The sequence below is a fragment of the Oncorhynchus clarkii genome, chromosome 2 (genome assembly GCF_045791955.1).
Source record: "Oncorhynchus clarkii lewisi isolate Uvic-CL-2024 chromosome 2, UVic_Ocla_1.0, whole genome shotgun sequence".
NCBI lineage: Eukaryota > Metazoa > Chordata > Actinopteri > Salmoniformes > Salmonidae > Oncorhynchus > Oncorhynchus clarkii.
The window spans coordinates 46,904,181-46,927,492 of record NC_092148.1 but is presented as its reverse complement, the minus strand read 5'-3'; the positions used below and the strand labels follow the sequence as shown (position 1 = coordinate 46,927,492).

The 23,312-nt window shown below is 40.5% G+C and overlaps 1 protein-coding gene across 10 annotated transcripts in view; it reads right to left on the bottom strand.

Annotated features, from left to right (window-relative positions):
* Positions 1-23,312, bottom strand: part of LOC139368457 (AP-3 complex subunit beta-2) — an 89,509-nt gene that overhangs the window by 39,732 nt on the left and 26,465 nt on the right. For all 10 annotated transcript variants that reach the window (XM_071107416.1, XM_071107435.1, XM_071107445.1 and 7 more), the window contains exons 2-4: positions 7,715-7,790; positions 1,033-1,107; positions 449-544 (exon numbers count right to left, since the gene is read on the bottom strand). In XM_071107416.1, the coding sequence (XP_070963517.1) occupies positions 449-544; positions 1,033-1,107; positions 7,715-7,790 (247 nt within the window). The remainder of the gene's footprint in view (positions 1-448; positions 545-1,032; positions 1,108-7,714; positions 7,791-23,312) is intronic.

Genomic DNA, 23,312 nt, shown 5'->3' with positions numbered 1-23,312 from the left:
GAGAGAGAGAGAGTGGAAGGGAAAGAAAAAAAAGAGGTGAACACTGGAAATGGAAAGGGGAGAGAGAGATGAGACCTAGCTATTTCTTTATTAACCTCCTCTGGAATCTCCTCTCAGCTTCAGTAGGAGAGCAGGTGAAACAGATGGTTATTGTAAAATGGCTGGAGAGGAATCCCCTGCTCCTGCTGTGTATGTGTCTGTGTCTGAAGAAAGAAATAATGATCTTACGACTTTGATAATTGAACTCTTTTTGTCTTGTCATAACACCACCATCGGATCATGTCACGTGTTCCCAACTCAATGGACCCCCTTTACTCCAGAGTAGATAGAAGTTGCCGCTGACCACAGGTCCAGGGTCAGATATCTTTGTCTCCCTCCAATGGTTAAGGTTAGGATCAGGGGTAGGATATCTAATGCTAGATCTGTGGTGATGGGCAAGGTGACTGACCTTCAGGCCTCTCTGAAAGGTTGAAATGGAGAGCAGAGCCAGATCCTGCTGCTCCTCAGCATAGCGCACCAGGTACACATAGACCAGCTTCTTCACCTGAGATAGTGAAGAGATCGGGGAAGAGGAGAGAGGGGGGGAACTTGAGACATGACGGTACAACACACCATTGGATATATTACCCAAAACCTGCCATTTACCAATCTACTATGCTTGCCAGTCACTGGCATTCATAGGCAGTCTATAAGCAAAACCATCACCTTAATATTTGCCTCGCATCCACACCTTGTTTCACATGAAACAGAGCAATATTCAGTCTGGATGCAAGACAACCTAAACATTACCAAGCCTTCAACTACTCTTGTGCCTCTATATTGTTTGCTTCATTGTCTGCTTGAGATAGTTTACAAAATGAAAATAACGGGCAACTTCTCCAATGAAGGTATTAACAGTTTGATATATAGGCCTATGCACGGCTCAAAGATCTAAAAAAGTAACGCTCGGGCCAGCCAGTACCCCCCTGAAAAATAAATGTATATGTGACCTCAACTTCATGCAACAGTATATGTGGGATATCCAAGACTTACCTCGATGTTCTTGCAGGCCACATTCTTCACCACTGCTGGGAAGAGGTCCGAGGCATTCTTCCCTCTGGCGATCATCTGGGGATCACAAACCCAGTACAGAACAGTCACACACTGGACTGCACTGTCAAAGCCATCCATTTAGCCGTATGTTATTGGATTAGTGAGAAATGATGAACACTCAAATGCATAGCAGCAGACAGTAGCCTGAATCTCAAATGACAGTGTGGGCTTTAAAGAAAGAAATTATGTCCATGTGGAATGGAGTCAAACACATGATTTCATATGTTTGATATGGTAAAAATGTATTCAGTTCTAGACATTACAATGAGCCCGTCCTCCTATAGCTTCTCCCGCCAGCCTCCACTGTAGTACACGTTCTGCTGTTCTATTGCATATGCAATGATGTTCGAGAGAAAAAAAAGGATTAAGGATTCCCGCTTTAAAGGTAAACCCAGCAATATGACATCACACACACACACAATGAGATGTAGCTGTTGTCACGTCACATGGTGACAATACTGAAGTCATCCCTGGGCAGATGGATGTAACCTGTTCTCTGAGCAATTTCATGGTGACATTTCCTCGTTGCTGACTGATGACCTCATCACTGTGCACGCAGCTCCACAACACCAAAAAAAAAACTTTGGGTTTGCTAGACGTTTATCCACACCGACCAACCACCCTCCCATCGTTGTTGACATAAGTAATCATCTGTTTTATGTAACCATATCAAACGTAACATATCATACTAAATTGGGTTTCTCGGAATTACGTACAGAATAATACGAAATGCTCTGAGACCAGGTCGTCGCAGGGTTAATAAGCCCGCCACTCACTGCACTACTAGATATATCTTCGCAAATCTACGAAAAATATAAACGCTCTGTCACAACAAAAATACTAAATTGGATAAGTCCAATCGATTGTGAGATATGGCATATACATTTTATATGATACATTTTTGGTCGCAGGTTCACAATTTTACCTTTTCTGAGATCGCTGCCCATCAAAGAGGAAAAAGCCACAGGTTGATGCAACAGCACATGCAGGAGGGCGCTGCTCATAAAACACAACACACCGGCAGTTTTCAAAATAGCCTACATCAGAATTTTGCACACCACAACACGCCTTTTAGCCTACTATATTGTCAGAAGCATCATCAGGCCTCGGTAGTAGCCTATTTATCTCTCTTTCAATGCTCTGGAAACCAAGCAGAAAATCCTGTGCTCTAAAGATGGCATCATAGCCACACAAATACGTTATAAGATAATTGTCGATCTGATCAGAAACAGTGTGCTCACAACCTTAATCTCCTAAATTATGTCGCTGATGTATTTTGTTTGAATTTTGGAATATATTGCGCAATAGAGCCCCACGGTGGTGGTGTCATAATACCCATAAACCCTAGCAGCCAAACAGGGACATGGTTTTTCCACCATTCATTTTTGCCATAGGGAATTTTAGAAACACTTCAAATAAGGGCTGTGTTTCGTGTAGGCTTACACTGGCGTGATGTTTTGATAACCATGTAAATCTCTCTCGGACAAGGTGACTTAACAATATATTCGGCTACATTTCCTCTCAGATTTAGAAATGCTAATTAGTAAATCCCTGCAAGCTCCTGCACGTCATCGCTAAGAATACTTTTCCATTTGATAAAATTTGCCTACATTCTCTTGCTCGCTCGAGGAAGGCAATTTGGGGTAATAATAGTATATTTGATCTACCCCGATGAAAACTTGGATGTGAGCATGAAACACATTTCAATAGATGCATGTATCAGTACCTAAGCTATCTATTATATCTGCAACAGAAATTCATTTACAAGGATATGTTCGGTGTCAGCTGGCTTCTGGATGAAATGTATAATCAAATGATACATTTGTTTGATAAATAATCCTTATAGCCCATATATGTCATCCCATGAAGCGGAGGTTATGTTGTACACTCACTAGTCTTCCCCTATCAATTTACTAGATATATGATATGATCACACCATGCAATGAGGGAAGTAGCCTACAGTCAGAGAGGGAAGAAGGACAAATGTGTAAACTGCAGCCCGCAATTAGAGGCGTTCCTGCATGTGGGCATTCTTGCATCTGCAGGACTGCCCCACCCCCAACCCCCTCGAGCATCCCATTGGTTCCGTCATGAACAACCCCCCTCGAGCATCCCATTGGTTCCTACATCAACGTCCCCCCTCAAGCATAACATCTTCATGCTTGTGTGACATGTTGAATGTGGGTCAAAAGGGAAATAAAAGTATTATCCGAGTGTCCTTCACTCACGCCTGCCCTCACCGCCGTTAACAGAACTGCAGGAAAACAGTGCCCGACAGGCAGGGTCAAGAGGACACTGTCTACCGGTTGCCCCGTTTCCAGTTAGTACAGCACGCGGGAGGCTGGAGTGAGACCATGTGCTAGCTAACTAGCTAGTGTAACCGGTGTCAAATGGGTAGCGGGGTGCACGCTAATAGAGTTTCAAAATCGATGACGTCACTCGCTCTGAGACTTTGAAGTAGTAATTTCCCTTGGTCTGCAAGGGCCGCGGCTTTTGTGGAGCGATAGGTAACGATGCTTCGAGGGTGTCAGTTGTTGATGTCTGCAGAGGGTCCCTGGTTCGAGCCCAGGTTGGGGCGAGGAGAGGCACGGAGGCAACACTGTTACACTAGTTTGCGACACCATGTGCTTGCTTGCTAGTTAGCTAGCAGATTGTGTAACCCCCGCCTGCTGTGTACCGGAGAAAACCGTGCCCGACAGGTGGGGGCAAAGGACACTGTCTACCAATGTTGTCCCCGCCTACTGCCTACCTAACTACTCTGGTACACCGCAGGCGGGGGCGACACTGTGTACTTGCGACACAGTATGCTATCTTACTAGTTAGCGAACCAGCACATGGTGTCGCCCCCACATGTCGTGTACCGGAGTCCTATTTAGGACTAGCTGACTAAGCTAGCACACAGTGTCCTTCGCTCCCACCTGCCGAACACCTGCCCTTGCCGTCATTAACAGAGCTGTGGGAAAACACTGCCAAACAGGCAGGGGCGAAGGACACGTGTGTACTAGTTATAGCTAGTTACCATTGTTGCCCCCGGAATTAGGATTAGGTTAGCGCCTTTCCTCATTGCTTACCAGAGATCTCAGAAAAGGTAAAATTGTGAACCCACCACAGGAGGTTGGTGGCACCTTAATTGGGGAGGTTGGGCTAGTGGTAATGGCTGGAGCGGAATAAGTGGAATGGTATCAAATACACAGTTTCCATGTGGTTGAGCCATTTGCACCGTTCTGGCAATTATTATGAGCCGTTTTCCAATCCGCAGCCCCCTGTGGAACAGATTATTTCAATTCACTGTATCACAATTTCAGTTGGTCAGAAGTTAACATACACTAAGTTGACTGTGCCTTTAAACAGCTTGGGAAATTCCATAAAATGATGTCATGGCTTTAGAAGCTTCTGATAGGCTAGTTGACATAATTTGAGTCAATTGGAGGTGTACCTTTGGATGTATTTAAAGGCCTACCTTCAAACTAAGTGCCTCTTTGCTTGACATCATGGGAAAATCAAAAGACCTCAGAAAAAAATTGCAGACCTCCACAAGACTGGTTGATCCTTGGGAGCAATTTCCAAACGCCTGAAGGTACCACGTCCATCTGTACAAACAATAGCATGCAAGTATAAACACCATGGGACCATGCAGCCGTCATACCGTCTCCTAGAGATGAACATACTTTTGTGCGAAAAGTGCAAATCAATCCAAGAACAACAGCAAAGGACGATGAAGATGCTGGAGGAAACAGGTACAAAAGTATCCTGAGAGCCCGCTCAGCAAGGAAGAAGCCACTGTTCCCAAACTGCCATAAAAAAGCCAGACTACGGTTTGCAACTGCACATGGGGACAAAGATCGTACTTTTTGGAGACATGTCCTCTGGTCTGATGAAACAAAAATAGAACTGAAAAAGGGGGAGGCTTGCAAGCTGAAGAACACCATCCCAACCATGAAGCACCGGGGTGGCAGCATCATGTTGTGGGGGTGCATTGCTGCAGGAGGGGACCTACTACTACTACCTACTACTGCTGTCTATTTTGGTGCACTTCACAAAATAGACAGCATCATGAAGAAGTAAAATGATGTAGATATATTGAAGCAACATCTCAAGACATCAGTCAGGAAGTTAAAGCTTGGTCGCAAATGGGTCTTCCAAATGGACAATGACCCCAAGCATACTTCCAAAGTTTTGGCAAAATGGCTTAAGGACAACAAAGTAAATGTATTGGAGTGGCCATCACAAAGCCCTGACCTCAATCCCATAGAACATTTGTGGGCTGATCAGAAAAAGCGTGTGCATCAAGGAGGCCTACAAACCTGACTCAGTTACACCAGCTCTGTCAGGAGGAATGGGCCAAAATTCACCAAATGTATTGTGGGAAGCTTGTGGAAGGCTACTCGTAACGTTTGACCCAAGTTAAACAATTTAAAGGCAATGCTACCAAATACTAATTGAGTGTATGTAAACTTCTGACCCACTGGGAATGTGATGAAAGAAATAAAAGCTGAAATAAATCACTCTCTCTACTATTATTCTGACATTTCACATTCTTAAAATAAAGTGGTGATCCTAACTGACCTAAAACTGGGAATTTTTACTAGGATTAAATGTCAGGAATTGTGAAAAACTGAGTTTAAATGTATTTGGCTAAGGTGTATGTAAACTTCCGACTTCAACTGTATATGTCATAACTCACAAACGATTGGACTTCCCCAATTCAGTATTTTGATTGTGAGAGAACGTTTATATTTTTATTATTTGCGTTATTCCAAAAAGTTCTATCTACCATTGCAGTGAATGGTGGGGCTGTAAATCAGATTTGTTATGGTATTTCCACACTGAGTTTGAAAATGATAATGCCATTTTAGTGTAAAAAATAAACACCCAGAATTTCAGCCTGTTCAGGTGAGATGGAGTTTTTGGCCCACAGCATGACATCACATATTTTATTTGCATATGTATCCTCCTACTTTGAAGGGGTAAGCAGGGTAGACTCTGGAGTCTAGACCTGGGTGTTAAACTCATTTTGCCCTGGGGGCCACATTTGGCCACACTGACAATTAGTTATATTTCCAAAGCCATCAACATTTTTGCTAAAACAGTCCTCTATCTATTATTTGGGGAATTTTCTATGCTCACTGGCAGTGAGTGATTATTAGTGAGATGTAAACAGTCAAGAAACTGTATGAATAGAGGTCCATTATCATTTCTACATAATTTCAATTTAGTTTTATTTATTTTAAAGTATATTGTCGCCCCCCCCACACATTTTTTAAACTCAAACCACACGAGGGCCGGATTGGACGCCCTCACAGACGGATCCGGCCCGTGGGTCGTATTTTTGACACCCCTGGCCTAGACGATTATATCCGCCAATCAGGATTGTGTATATAAAAATAAATATAAGGAGGCTCAGCGAAATGATAAAACCTGTATTTGGAGTTATTTTCATAAAATAAACAGTATTTTTTTTTTTAGACATACAGTGATGATATTATTATTTCTTAAGACAGCATGGCTTTAAAAGATGTTAACCAATTATCCTATCCTTTTGTCAAAGTAGACTGAACATGAAACCTTGTACTTTGTGTAACAGTACTGGGGGCAGGCAACCTACATTCGCAGTCGAACGGACTTATATTTGACCACAAACTTACCTCGGCCTAGCTTCATTTTCCCCTCCACCTCTCTAACTATTCTCAGATATAAATTATGCAGTGACGGCTGCTCTGCTTCAGTAGTAAGAAACTGACACCAATAATGAATATTCTCTCGCCTTCTCTTACAGCTGTCGTCCTTGATGGGACGTCTGGGATCAGTCTTAGGAACGGAAGATATTCAACCTCAATACCTCAGGCTATTCTTGTTATCAGGAGCACATTTTCGACAGTAGCAGAGGAGGAAATGATTTATGCGAATGAGGAAAGAGAAAGTGTACTCCAGAAAATAAACTGTTCTGCCTTTACAATTACATAATTAATGTCATGAATATTTTAAAAGCTACTGTATTCATAATAGATGTCGATTGGAAAATGCAAAGGGTGCCACTGACGTATGTGCTAATTGGGACAGCCAGGAGGGTAACTCACACAAGTTTGAAGACTAAAGCCTACGGATGGTTGTCGAAGCTTGGACTATGACCCTTTATCAACCACCAGAAGGATATAAGATATGGAAGGATATAGGATGAATGCCATCTATGATTTCCAAAATAGTGTGGGCTATTGTGTTTACAGAAATCAGAATTACTCAACGAGTAAGATCTGAAACTTTACCAAGGACATGGGGTGGAAAATGTCAAAATTACAGCAAAAGCACTGAAAACAGATTTGAAAGTATGTTTTTTTGAGTATTTTTTTTATGATGGACAGAAGGTGTCAAGGTGACAGTGAATCCTCTTCGAAAATATTGAGTCTGTTTCTCTTTTTACTCCCGTTTGGTTATTTTGAGAGAGAGAGAGAGAGAGAGAGAGAGAGAGAGAATATTGAACGTTTTTTCCAAAGATTCCTCATGTGCTTGATTTCTCGCCTCCACCTGAGTAATCAAGGAAAGACTTCTGAGATTCACCCAGTGAGTTTTTTTGTTGTTGAAGATGGGGGTGGTTGACAGTGGAGATGAAGACAGCAGTACTCACAGCCACAATCCTCTTCATAGCTTCCAGTTTCAGGGAGTCTTTGTTGCTGTCCAGCATCTCTTTCAAGTCATCATGTCTGGGGGAAGAAGAAGGAAGAGTCTTCAATTACTGAAGTTATCCAGACTAGCAACTTTCTGGTGTAAAGGTAATTAGCAACCTTGCCTGAGACCTGAAGACTCACTTTAGCTCCCTGAGCTTATTCCTAAGGCTTTAGCTCAGCAGGCTAAAACAGTTTGTGGAGTGCCGATGACCCCGTTTTCACACCCAGTTGATCACACTAACAGACATCTACGTCTGTGGTTGAGAGCAACTTCTACCTCGAGCATGTAACTATGGCAGCTGATGGGTAACGAGATACTTCTGGGTCCCGTTCAGTAGGCACGAAACCATCATAATTTTTCAATAAGAAGCACTCATATTTGTTTTCTATTTTAAAATAGATGTAGGAAAAAACAGGATGAGGGACATGTCAAAATCCATATTTTTTTGCACGTTAGCAAGTCTTTATTCATATCAAAATGTATTGAGCTTTCCATGTGGTCTATATTAAAGGGTACAATTCAATATTGGTGCACAATTCTTACTTTAAAAAAATCAAAAGGGATGTAAAATGTACTCTATTCTTGGAACGACCCACGAGACGAGATTTGGAAGGATGGCCACGCGAGACTATATTTGACATGCTACATCAATATTGCAATGTAGGCTTGATCGAATATAGAGCTATGAGTCTAGGTTGACAATATTAAACTAACTGAAATCTTTCGAACAGCAATCCCAACCTATTTGTGACACTGTACGTTGAGTAGCGAAGCACGTTTTTTGCAGTGGCTTGACTCATTCACTCATCATGGCTCTACTCTGTATTGTGGAAGCTTTGTTATTGTTTCAACTGCGGATTGCCCCTTTAAGGCTGTCACGAGAGACTACCTGTTCAGTAAAGCCACAAAGCCAGTCCCAGTGACAGCACAATGGTTACATTTAATCCCATGCTATCGAGTCTGAAGATATGAAACAGTATATCAATGACAATTTGGTTAAATGGTTTACTCAGAATATAGAAAAAAAGCTAGACTATAGATATTAATTATGTGAATTATTCAGTTAGAAGTGCAGTGACCATCTCAGTATATATCACAGGCTTGGATGTGAGGGATGATGCTTTCCAATCTACCTCATTGATACTATAACTGCCTATTTAACTTTCAGTCTAGAGATACTGTATACTCAGCAAATAGTTAAGTGATTAGTTTGGGTTGGTCATCATCTCTGATCATTAACATTGTGCCCCCCCCCCTCCATACACTTCTAAGGAGCAGCAACTTGGGCACTAAGTAACAATGCTATTAAAGTAACTACGCAATTCCAAGTAACAACGCTATTCATGGCTAATTGAAACCAGTTTAGACTAAATAGTGTAAGGTAGGGGGCCAATAAAGCAATACATCATAAGACAATCAATCAAAACCATGACTGTCCCTAAAGAAAGCATTTAAGACAGTGGTTTTAACTTTTTTTTTACTAAATGTAATCCTATGGTGAGCTAAATATGGGAGAAACGTGGGAAGAATGCAGAGGGACAACAGAAGACCAAGCAACTCGCAGTCGAATTCCCCCTCTTCATGGATATATTCACTAACAGTTAAATACTCATCTGAATTAAGCCTGAACAGTGTAAAAATAGGCCTCAACACGATGGCACATGTCGCAAAAATGCTCCTGCTCCCGTACACACACATGTGCACATGCATACAGACATAGACACACACACACACACACACACACACAAAGAGCCCTCCTGGAGCCTGTTATTCACACTTGGCTGGGGAGATGTCCAAACAGGCCCTGAGAGAGACAGTCCAACACCACAGCACAACACTCTATAGTTTGTGTGAAAGATAAAACACACACGGTGTTTCTATGGCAACAGTCATTCGTTTCTTTAGCACAGGTGATCAATGGAGTCGTTAGTAAGATTCAAGTACAGCGGTGTCTGTCCCGAGCTCATCCATGCAGAAAACTGTGAGGGTCCAGTTGAAACAATGTTGCAAGTTCGCTAGCGAAAGCTCAACCCACTGGGCACACACTGGTTGAATCAACATTGTTTCCACGTCATTTCAATGAAATGACGTTGAACCAACGTGGAATAGACATTGAATTGATGTCTGTGCCCAGTGAGAGAGAGAAAAAGACAGAGATAAAAAGGCAGACAGGAGAGGAATGCGATTGAAAGAACCTAAACCAACTGTGTCACTGGTTTAAACCATGTCAGAGATGTCGGGGTGTTCGTTTCATTTGGAATAAGCTTTTATTTTCATATTTGACACTGTAGCATAACAGTACACAATTGCATTTTAAGCAACTAGGAGAATGGTTAGACTAAAGTTTGACGAAAGTTTGAGTTTTGTTGCATCTCATTCGGTGGCCATGATCCCCTGTAATTCATGCACTTTACTATCATAACTGATTTGGTATTGACCATGCTCTGTTTAAAAGCCGCCTATATTAATATGTTACTGGAAAAAGCACACAGATGCCTGCTCATTTGCTGATAGTCTCAATAGTGTACTCTACAGACACTTTACGGTAACTTACTGGCAGCCAGTTGCCTGTATGTTACCGTTAATGAAGTGCCGTATGTTACTGTACACTATTTTACGGTATCCAATACTGTTACTGTAACTGATTTATTGTACCAATAATGCTACTGTAGCCATTTTACGTTAACATATACTCTTACCGTAATCTTTGGTATTGTTGTTTTAAGGTAATGTACAGGCAACCGGAACTTCACTCTCACTAACGGTACAACAAATGTAGCCTCTTACAAGGCATGCCTAAAAACATGTTAATGAGCCAGAAACAACAATATCATGCACCCACTAGTGGTCAAAACGTTTTTGGCACTCCAAAAATACGGTAGGGTACTGTATTCTGTCAAGTAGAATTACAATACCATTTGAAATAAAGCAAATATTTACAGTAATGTACTGTTAAACTAAAGTTAATTTGGAATTGATGGTATCATTTAACAGTTATGCCTAAAATCATCCAGAGTGCATTGCGATTTACATCAATTTACTGTAAATACTTGTCATTGTTCATTCTATGTGTTTGTAGGCAGTCCCCTGCCCCTGTAATATGTTTGGATGTACTGTACCTTCCTTTCTAACTGAAAGCAATACCGCATTATTGGAAAGATGGGAGGAGTTCATAACCTGTGGTGCCCCACAGGGTTCAGTGCTAGGATCCATTCACTTAATCTATACATGCTGTACTGTAGTAGTACCTTCTCAATATCACACTTACACTCCTATGTGGTAAAAGCTTACAACGATACACCCATGCATAAAGACACTTGAATTCTATCCAAAAAGAGGATAATATCATATTGATACATTTATAGTCAGTCCGGGCCAGGCTGAAATGGTTCTGTAAAATTCCTAATATGTAGCTATTTGATCTGTTCCGTCTTAATGTGTTCATGGGCCATTTGGGGAGCAAAGACACAAAGACCTTGGTTCCATCCCAAATCACAGCCTATTCCCTATGCACTAATTTTGACCAGAGCCCTATGGGCCCTGGTCAAATGTAGTACACTAAATAGGGACTATGGTGCCATTTGGGACACATATTTTCTCTAAATAGCAGCCCCATTTGCTGAGAGCCTGCTCAATGTGAAAGGAGATGGGTTTTTCATTGGGCCAGGGTGAGGGAGATTTGTTCATCTGTCATCCATGCGAGTGGCAATGGGGACAGACTAGCTGCAACACGTGTGGGCTTAGAATCATGATGAGGGGATCTGAGGTGATATTTTCTCTTCCCCCTCACCTCCCTACACACACACACACAATATCTTCCAAATTGATTTTATTATATGCTACACAGAGATTCTCTACAAATCCTAGGAGAATAGGAACAATTGATCATTTTTAACCATGGCCTGATTATCTTACCTGTTTGGCAGAAACTCATGAGATTACTTATTCCAGTAAACTAGCCTATGTATAAGTAATCTCGTCCCCCAAGCCGGCTCTCACTCTGTTGAACCAATTGAGCCTGGGGAGGTCCAGGTATAAGCCATTTCTGATCAATACACTACTGCATGCATTCATACAAACAAAACTCTGACCTAATAATACGTAGTCCGTTTGAAAAGCATTCTTTCATTAATATTGCTCAAGGACATTAATTTATTTGCAGTATGAGTTTTAATGTGTATATTAAATCATATTGCTGTTTCTGTTCCTCTGCTAATTATAATAATTACTGTGATGTTTGGATGCAAGTCTTCAACACTCAAGCACAAGTCAACAGCATTGCAATGCAATGTGGTGTAGCACACTGTTCCAATGTTAGTTAAAGCTGTAACTTTTTGGGCGACGCAACCAAAAATTCACATAGAAATGTGAGTTATAGATCTGTCATTCTCATTGAAAACAAGTCTAAGAAGCGGTAGATCTGCTCTATGTGTGCTATTTCTAAGCTTCCCCTTCTTAAACCTGCACTGCGTAACTGTGTGTACATTGTCTTTAGAGACCCCTCTGGCAAGAATGCAATATTTTTTTTTTCTAGATTTGAACACGATATCCCAGAAACCCCAGCTCTCATTGGTTGTCGTCGCTGGGATGACGTAGCACAGGCCTGGGCAATTATTTTACATGGAGGGCCACATTAGAATAGATTTTTGCCATCGTGGGCCAGAATCATATTACAGGATTATACATCATGTGTTTGACTGTGTTAACAGATATATCTACTGTAAATGACATCCAGATATGCTACTTATTTAACTTTTTAACATGCACAGAAATAAACCACTTCTATGTTTTCTCCTTTTGGTAGATATTTTCATTTTTAAACATGCAATGAACTACACGGAGGGAAAAGTACACTGTGCATTCAGCAACACGGACAGAACTCTTGTTACTCTTAAGGATCCACCCCTTTTTTTCAATTTTCGCCTAAAATGACATACCCAAATCTAACTGCCTGTAGCTCAGGCCCTGAAGCAAGGATATGCATATTCTTGGTACCATTTGAAAGGAAACACTTTGCAGTTTGTGGAAATGTGAAAGGAATGTAGGCAAATATAACACAATAGATCTGGTAAAAGATAATACAAAGAAAAAACCAACCGTTCTTTTGTATTTTTTGGTACCATCATCTTTGAAATGCAAGAGAAAGGCCATAATGTATTATTCCAGCCCAGGTACAATTTAGATTTTGCCCACTAGATGGCAGCAGTGTATGTGTAAAGTTTTAGACTGATCCAATGAACCATTGCATTTCTGTTCAAAATGTTGTATCAAGACTGCCCAAATGTTCCTAATTGGTTGATTAATAACTTTCCCTTGTAGTTTGGAATTCAGTTCATTCATGTGGGCCATGATGTCCACAGTGAAGGCAAATTCAGCCAACCATTCTTTATCTTGAGGTTGAGGGAATTCCACATATTTTCCTGTAATTTGCAAAAATTCAGCAAATCTCTGACTTCAGGTCCCACACCTTTTTAAGCACATTTCCCAAACAGCCATCTCATGTTTGTGTGGTAGGGGAGATCTGCATGACCCAACCCTGTCTCTTCCAACAGTGAGACAAACTGCCTGTGGTTTAAAGATTTTGCTCTTATGAGGTTTACCACTTTAGTGACTGTATCCACAACAAGGCTCATTTTCAGAACACCCTCCTGATGAATAATGCAATGCAGGAAAATCATTTTCTGATTTGGGTTCAGCTCAGCTACTTGATCTTGTATCCTTTTCAAAAGGCCAATGTTTTTTCCTGTCATGTTTGGGCACCAATCAGTGGTGACACTGGCACTGGATAACTTTTCAAAACTCAGTCCCAGCTTTGCCACACACTTATTAACCTCCTCCAATAAATATTTCCCTGTGGTTGTGTGCTTCATTGACTGCACTGAAGCAAGCTCCTATGTCATTTCAAAGTCTAGGGTTATGCCTCATAACATGGAACCCAAACAGGCTGCGCGAGTGCGCCATCGTGCATACATTTATTTTGTCCCCCTACACCAAACGCGATCACGACACACAGGTTCAAATATCAAAACAAACTCTAAACCAATTACATTATTTTGAGAACAGGTCGAAAAGCATTAAACATTTATGGCAATTTAGCTAGTTAGCTTGCACTTGCTAGCTAATCTGTCCTATTTAGCTAGCTTGCTGTTGCTAGCTAATTTGTCCTGGGATATAAACATTGAGTTGTTATTTTACCTGAAATGCACAAGGTCCTCTACTCCGACAATTAATCCACACATAAAACGGTCAACCAAATCGTTTCTAGTCATCTCTCCTCCTTCCAGGCTTTTTCATCTTTGAACTTATATGGTGATTGGCATCTAAACTTTCATAGTATTTGGCTGCATTCTGTAATTTGATGTTGCTTATTTTCTTATCATTACAGGCTAAATTGCAAGAGATGTCCTTTAACGAAAGGGGAGAGGTGCTGGAGCTGGCCTCTTCCCATCTACATGGAGTGATTTTTGACATCATGGAGTACCGGAGAGCTATCCCGGGTTCTCCGGACAACCTCGCTGGTGCACCTGCATGAATTGCAGGGAGACTCCTGCACCTTACAACACACAACTTCTGCCATTTCACCACTGCAGTATTCCATTGATTTATTACCAAGTATGTTTACATCATTGGATGGCCCTCGCTTCATATTCGTCGCCAAACCCACTGACTCCAGGTCATCTATAAGTCTTTGCTAGGTAAAGGTTATTAGGTTATTTTTACTATTTTCTACATTGTAGAATAATAGTGAAGACATCAAAACTATGAAATAACATTTTTGCAATCATGTAGTAAGCAAAAACATGTTAAACAAATCACAAAATATATTTCATATTTGAGATTCTTCAAAGTAGCCACCCTTTGCCTTGATGACAGCTTTGGCAACTCTTGTCAGCAGTGTGCTGACAAGCTATTAGCTAACGTTAGCTAGCTAATACGAACTATTGGACATGTGGCTTGAAAACAATCAAAAAAGTAATCCAAAATATTACTGGCATACATATATACAAAAAAAGCGATTTCTGCATATTGCACCTTTGTTATGAAGCTCACTTCAATAGTTTCCTGTCATACATAAATCAGTGGTTCAGTGGATGATCCTCAATCTATTATTCCATACGTGATTTTTCTAAATTGAGAGACTGATAAACTTTGATATACTGTATTTTAAAGGCTTCCAGATATACACAAGTCCAAACAAGTTTAACCTGGAACTGATCAAATGAGCAGCAGTCTTTTGATGATGAGTGACAAGTATCTCTAATTAAATCATTTAAATCAACTTTGTTCTCATATTCAGTTTGCTTTTCATAATGTTCTGCATCTGATTATTGCAAATGTCAATGTAAATTAGGGCTGTTACTAAACATAAGGTTTTTGTGTGTATAACTGTTTGTTTCTTTACCGTGTGTATCTGTTTGAATGAATGTGAATATTCGCATAGGTGTTTGTACAGCATGTGGTAGTGGACTTGTTGGTGAGAGTGGATGCTTCTGTGTGTGTAGGTCTGGGTCTGCAGCAGGATAGTACACTGACAATGACCATTTCTGATGCTGTGTGTGTGTGTGTGTGTGTGTGTGTGTGTGTGTGTGTGTGTGTGTGTGTGTGTGTGTGTGTGTGTGTGTGTGTGTGTGTGTGTGTGTGTGTGCATGTCACCTAACAGCTGAGGCACATATGTGTTTGGGATCTGTTGTTTTGATACTACTCGCATCATTAGATATGTACAGTGTCTTCAGAAGTGGATGTATTCATACTCCTTGACGTATTCCACATTTTGTTGTGCTACAGCCTGAATTCTAAATGGTTTAAATATATGTTTTCCCCTCACCCATCTACACACAATACCCCATAATGACAAAGTGAAAACATTTTTTATTTTTTTATTTCTGCAACTTTATTGAAAATGAAACACTGAAATATCTAATTTACATAAGTATTCACACCCCTGAGTCAACACTTTGTAGAAGCACAATTGGTGGGGATTACACCTTTGTGTCATTTTGGGTCAAGTCTGTATCAGTTTTGCACATCTGGATTTGGGGATTTCTCCCATTTTTCTTTGCAGATTTTCTAAAGCTCTGTTAAATTAGATGGGGAGCGGCGGTGAACAGCAATCTTCAAGTTTTTCCATAGATTTTCGATGAGATTCAAGTCTGAGCTTTGGCTGGGCTACTTAACGACTTTCACATTCTTGTCCTGAAGCCATTCCAGCATTGCTTTGGCTGTATGCTTGGGGTCATTTCCCTGTTTGAAGGTAAATATTCGTCCCAGTCTAAGGTTGATTGCACTCTGAAGCAGGTTTTCATCAAGAATTTGCCTGTATTTGGCTCAATTCATTGTTCCCTCTATCCTTACTAGTCTCCCAGTCCCTGCCACTGAAAAGCATCCTCATAGCATGATGCTGCCAAGCTGTGCCCGGTTTTCTCCAGACATAACGCTTTGCATTCAGACCAAAGAGTAACATTTTTGTCTCATCAGACCACATAATCTTTTGTCTTATGATCTCAGAGTCTTTCACGTGCCTTTTTGAAAATTCCAGGCGTGCTTGTCATGTGCCTTTTTCTCTGGACTAGCTTCTGTCTGGCCACTCTCCCATAAAGCCCAGATTGGTGAAGTGCTGTAGAGACTGTTGTGCTTCTGGCAGGTTCTCCCATCTCAGCCAAGGAACGCTGTAGTTCTGTCAGAGTGGTCATTCGGTTCTTGGTCACCTCCCTGACCAAGGTCCTTCTTACCTGGTTGTCAGAGTCTGGCTAGTTCCATATTTTTTCAATTTTCCAATGATGGAGACCACTGTGCTCTTGGAAACATTCAACATTCTTGAAATTGTTTTATATCCTTCCCCATATATACTGTATGCCTCATCACAATGCTATCTCACAGCTCTATGGACAGTTCCTTGGTATAGTTTCTGCTCCGACATGCACTGTCAACCGTGGGACTTTATACACGGCGTGTACAAAACGTTGAGAACACATGCTCTTTCCATAACATAGACTGACTAGGTGAATCCCTTATTGATGGCACTTGTTAAATCCACTTCAATCAGTGTAGATGAAGGGGAGGTTAAAGAAGGATTTTTAAGCCTTGAGACATTTGAGACATAGATTGGGAATTTGTGCCATTCACAAAATATTTAAGTGCCTTTGAACAGGGTTTGGCTGTAAGTGCCAGGCGCACCGGTTTGTGTTAAGCACTGCAACTCTGCTGGGTTTTTCACCCTCAGCAGTTTTCAAGAATGGTCCACCACCCAAAGGATATTCAGTCAACTTGACACAACTGTGGGAAGCATTGAAGTCAACATGAGCCAGTAACTCAATATTAGGAAGGTGTTCTTCATGGTTTGTGCATTGAGTGTATAGCCAGGTGTGTTTCTTTCTAAATCATGTCCAAACAATTGAATTGGCCACAGGCGGACTCCAATACAGTTGTAGTGACATCAAGGATGATCAAAGGAAATTGGATCCACCGGAGCACAATTTGGTGTGTCATAGCAAAGGGGTGTGAATACTTATGTAAATGAGATATTTATGTTTATAATTTTCAATACATTTGCAAAAAAATCTAAAAACATGTTTTCACTTTGTCATTATGGGGGATTGGGTATAGATGGTTGGTAACCGCCCCCCCCCCCCCCCCCCCACACTTTAAATCCATTTTGAATTCATGGCTGTAACACAACAAAATGTAGAATAAGTCAAGGGGTATGAATACTTTCTAAATATAATTGGGTCCGAAATGATTGACACCTTTGATAAAAGGTGAGCAAAAATGACTGTATAAAATAAATAATTCAAAAAAAGTGAGCTAAATAGAATGCTTGTGCTCAGTGCTTCACCGAAATGTTGGTTACTTTTAGTTTTTTAAACTACTGTAATTGACCTACGTTGGTTCAATTATTTGAATTCCATTTCTTTTTCTTCTTCTTTTTTTAGCTCAAGGAACATTTTGCAGTTTCTCTAGAGATAAATCACATCAAGCCCGAACTGCGCAATGTAGTAGGGAGTTGTAGTTTCCAACAGGCCAGTATTCTCCATAGTTTAGAGCAAAAACGTGGTAATTAACGACGATGACCACAATCCATTGCACGCCTACCTGTGTTTTTTTTTTTACGCCTGCTACATAAAAAAGAGACAGAAGAATGCGCAATTGAGCAGTTGCTTTGTGAGGTATTTCTACCTTAAAATACACGATCTAAGCAATTGATAGTTGGTATTCAGAAGTCATAAAATAATGCCTTATTTACTTTGAAGAACTACTAAAATTGTGATTTTCTCAGACAGCATAAGCAGCAGCTCTATAGAGAGGAGATGATGACTTGGAGTGAAATAATAAAGTCATCAAATAAAACAAACGTAATATACACAACAACAATTATATGTTAACAATTTATCACCGTTTTTGATTTCGGTTTAGCTATTTTTTTAAACATGAAAATGCACTATGCATTATGTGAGTTGAATGCTGTAACAACATAATAAACTATTCATAAAAGTCCCATGATGGTAGTGTCTGCCCATTACTGCTTATCACTTCATTTACTCACATTACTTTACTTTAATACAATATTTCAGTTGTTGTGTATTTGAATACTTTATTATTTTATCCCAAATTCTAATATCTTCACTATAAAGCTGCATGCTGCCTATGCTGTCTGACAAAATCACTATTTTAGTTGTTTTTCAAAGTAATTAAGGCATACTTTTATGACGGCTCAATACTAATTATCATCACTTAGATCATGTATTTTCAGGTAGAGATACTTCTTGAAGAAACTGCTATCCCTTTTGATGGTGCATCCTTCTGTCTCTGCTTGAAGCAGGCGTAAAATAGGCGCGACATGGATTATGGTCATTGTAGTTAATTACCATGTTTTCTGCGCTAAACTATGTTGAATATTAGCCTGTTGGAAATTACAACTCCCAACTACATCGCACACTTTGGGCTTGATCTGATTTATCTCTAGAGAAACTCTGCAATGTGCACGTTGAGCTCACAGAAAAAAAAACGGGTAAATTAGTTGTTTAAAAAACATATAGAAAATTACTCAGCACTAGCCAGCAGAGACCTCACATGAGTATCTGTACAGTTTTTCCCTTGGCAATCCTCTACTGACTAAACCACCCCAAGCCAGTTTCTCTAGAAGACACGTCATAGCACTGAGAAATAACAATACAGTAGCCGCCCCTGAATTTCCCCCACTTCCACCTCTCTTCCAAATGAACGTCTATTGAAATGAGCCAGACTACAACAGGTTAGGCGAGGGAAGCAGACCTGGGTTCAAATACTATTTGAAATCTTTCAAATACGTAGTGTTTGCTTTAGCCAGCCTGGAGTGCCAGATGGGCGGGGTTTGGACTTTTGCCGCTATTCTATTGGTTCCATTGTGCCAGACAAACTCAATCTAACCCAGTTCAAGCATTTGAAATACATTAAAATAGTATCTGAACCCAGGTTTGGAGGGTAGCAAACAGAATTTAAAAAACTGGCTAATTGAAAAGATTCCCCTGGGAGTCCGGGCTCTCCATAATTTAAATAGCTATGATATCTCTGCACAAGCCCAGGTTCTCCTGACTAGTTTCCAAGGCAACATAGAATGTGATAAAGTGAAGGGAAGTGATTTCCTGCCTCCGTCGTGTCTTTGTTGCAGCTGCATGCAGAGAAGCAGGCATGAAGTGTCTAACTAGGTGTGACACCGCAGTCTTAAGAGATCATTCCCCCAGGTACATTCCTTTGAGGAAGACGGTCGTTCAAATTCACCTATCAATCAAGTCTCTTGATGTCATCTTTTGGGAGGCTGCTTGTTTCAGATCCCAGGTAGTGGCACTATCATCTGCTATTGTGCCATTGAGCAACATACTTGTAAACAAAATCTTTACTTCAGGGGCACTGTACTATGGACCCTGACCCTGGGTTGCTCCCAAAATGTGGGCTGTCTGTTGGGGACAAAGCATCATTTCCATCTCTGCAGATGGACTAATGATTGCTGACTAAAAGCAATATAATCAAAACAGTCATTAAAAGTCCATTAAATAACAGGACAGAGAGCACATCTGGCAAAGTAGACAGCCAAATAGACAGCCAAATGGAGAGGAAAATAGCCTGAGTCAATTGTGGGTAAAATAGCCAAGTGTGGGTGCGAAGACTGAAAATACCATTCTTTCAACATAGCACCCATCTGCCACATTGTCAGGAAAGCTCTTCTATAGGTTGTTATCAATAAAACGTTACAATAAGGTGCAGAGCATTCTATTTGCCTTCTGGGGTGCAAGGAGACCCGCCGCTCCTCTAAAACCATTGCCAACTGCGTGCTATTTCCAAGGGATTGTTAAATAAATGTTAACTACTTGGTTGTAATGTTATCACCTCTTGAAGAGCATAGTCACGACTACACATTTCCGATTATTCCATGCAAAACAATGCATTTAGCTCAATCACCAGAGTTCTAGGCCAACAGCAAGGAGACCTAACCGCATGCTTTTTATGATCAGTAAACATACATTGATCGTGTAATTTCAAATACGTGAGGGAAGCTTCATGATATCTCCCAATATTGGCCATCATTAATTGGATATTTGAGTGATATAAAATGGAAGTGAACTATACCTGGCAAGTATGAGTGGTTTTGGTTCATTTCCCAGCCTTTGTGGGATCTGCCTGTCAAGCAGCAGAAGGGCGCATTTGCTGATGTAACATTACTGTAGGCTGATAATGTTTACTTTGCAAGCTACCGGTAACAACGTTGTACAGTTGGGTACCTAGCTAACAACATATCAGGTCAATATGGCTAGTTAACAAGCTAACTTTCAGGGGATCGCCATATTCAAATATTGTTTGATTTGCTTGCTATCTATATTAGGGATGACCATTAGGCCGACTGACAACTTTACCAGGACGATGTCAAGCTCTTTCCAAAAGCCTTATCTCTGATGAAGCAAGCTAAATTACACATTGTTTGCTTTAGCTAGCTAGCTAGCCAAATGGATGTGGTTACACTCACGTATCTGAAAATAAAAGATGAATTGATTTTTACTGATTGCTGTATAACTCTGATGATGGAGGTAATTGTGGAATAGTCTGAAATGTGTAGTTTGACTATGCTCTTCAATAGGTGATGATATTAAAACCAAATAGTTATAACATTTATTTAACAATCCCTTGAAAACGGCACATAGTTTTCAATGGTTTTAGCAGAGCTGGAGGTCTCCTTGCCTCCCAACAACCAAATCAAACGCTAGTTTTATTGATAATGACCTATAGTGTTGAATGAAGCTTGGAGGGTCAGACAGGGAAAACTCTAACTTGGTAGATGATGAAAAACGTCATATCTTTCTACATGAACGGCAGGGTAGCCTAGTGGTTAGAGCGTTCGAATCCCCGAGCTGACAAAGTACAAATCTGTTGTTCTGCCTCTGAACAGGCAGTTAACCCACTGTTCCTAGGCCGTCATTGAAAATAAGAATTTGTTCTTAACTGACTTGCCTAGTTAAATAAAGTAAAAACAAAATGGACCATTGTTTTGAGTTGATGTTGAGGCATTTTCTGGTTGACGTTTGATCTTTACATGCAAAGCGTTCAAACATATCTAAGGCTAAATCTATTTCACTACAATCTGTTATATCCTTCGGTCCATATTTGATCAATTAAAATATTACACAAAGGTACATAATCAAGTACAGGCAGGATTTCACAAGAAAAGCCTATACAACTTTAGGAGGGTATTATCCATGGGAGATTGCCTTAATTCCATTCAATCAGAAAAAGACATAACATTTGATGCAAGCAGATAAAGACATCATTAAATGTGGCTGGGCCTGAGAAGAGGATTAAAGATTCAACAGAGCCAATTTTGCAACATTGAGTTCAGACGGAACTGAAATAGCTTATTCTCTCCTGAGGGTTGATTAGCATTTCTAGCTGAATTATGATTAGGAGGAACCCCTACTTTGGTCTCGGTACACTTCAGTGGAGGCTGTTGAGGGGAGGACGGCTAACAATAATGGCTGAAATGGAGCAAATGGAATGGCATCAAACACATAGAAAATGTGTTTTTTTGTATTTGGTACCATTCCACTAATTCCGTTCCAGCCATTACCACAAGCCTGTCCTCCTTAATTAAGGTGCCACCATCCTACTGTGCTACACATTCATGCAGTGGCGACCCGTCATTCAGGGCAGGTGGGGCAAAGTTATTTTGGCATTAACACGTGTGACATATCAGTTTGCAAACAATGTCCAAAAAAATAAGCATTGGGTTAATAAAGCCACATACAAACATAGTCTCTTTTTTTCTTTCTTGAGTAAGTGCTTTCTGTGGTGGTGGGGCAGCCAGCGGAAAATATGGAGCGTAGGTGTTGGTAATGTTCTCTAGTTGCACCATGATTAGCTCAGTGTTCTATCACTCGTGGGGACAGTATGTCACCACCAAGTCTAAGGGTAGACCTAAAAAAATCAAGCTCCTTGGATGCTTCCATAGAGTTACATTAGAGGTGCCCATCTAAGAAGGCTTACGGTCATTGGCCACATATAAAATGACGTCAAATCACATATCTACAGTAACTTTGATTGGACTGAACATGTCAACATCATACTTTCAAAATCTTAGCTAGCAGTCATCATCATGAATCAAGTTAACAATCTACTGGCAAATCCTTTTTTAATCCATGTCATATGAAGATAAACTATTAAGATAAATTATAGATAAAACGTATCGGTTCTCATCGGCCATTGGACATAAACATTTCAAAGGAATCAGTGACAGTGGCTAACTGCAAGCATTGCAAAGCAATCACTACTGCTATTCAGTAGAGTGTCTGTGTGGTCCTAAATCTGTGATTAAGGGTCTCTTTTCCAAGTTTAAAATGATAAACATTCAACATCGGCCATGCTGTCAATGAAGCATGATTTGTGTCGTGCTCAAAACAACCGTGCTCAAAACAAACTCGGAACTGCGAAAACTTGACTTCAGTGAGTTCAAGACAACTTGGAATTTCGGAAAAAAAGAGCTCCAACTGGGAAATACATTTTGAACGGTTATCCAACTCAAAATTTTAAGTCGGGAACTCTGGCCTCTTTCTAGAGCTACGACCTGAAGATCAATGACGCCATCATGATTTTGACCCAGACAGGAGACACCGTTGAAAGCACCATAAATCCAGAGAATGCCAGACTTTGATGCCAAAATTTGCCCACGAAGGACCGTTGTGCCACCTTCCTGTTCAAGTGAGTACAGCACAACAAGGTGAGTCCAAAAATGTATTGTATGCTTCTGCATAAATGATGTAATATGCCAGGGAGATATGTATACTGTAGCTAAGAAACTAATACTAAGTGTATGTTGTGTAGTAAGCTGTTAGTAGCCCATGTGACTCACGCCAAATAATTTGGTACAGTGCCTTGCGAAAGTATTCGGCCCCCTTGAACTTTGCGACCTTTTGCCACATTTCAGGCTTCAAACATAAAGATATAAAACTGTATTTTTTTGTGAAGAATCAACAACAAGTGGGACACAATCATGAAGTGGAACGACATTTATTGGATATTTCAAACTTTTTTAACAAAGC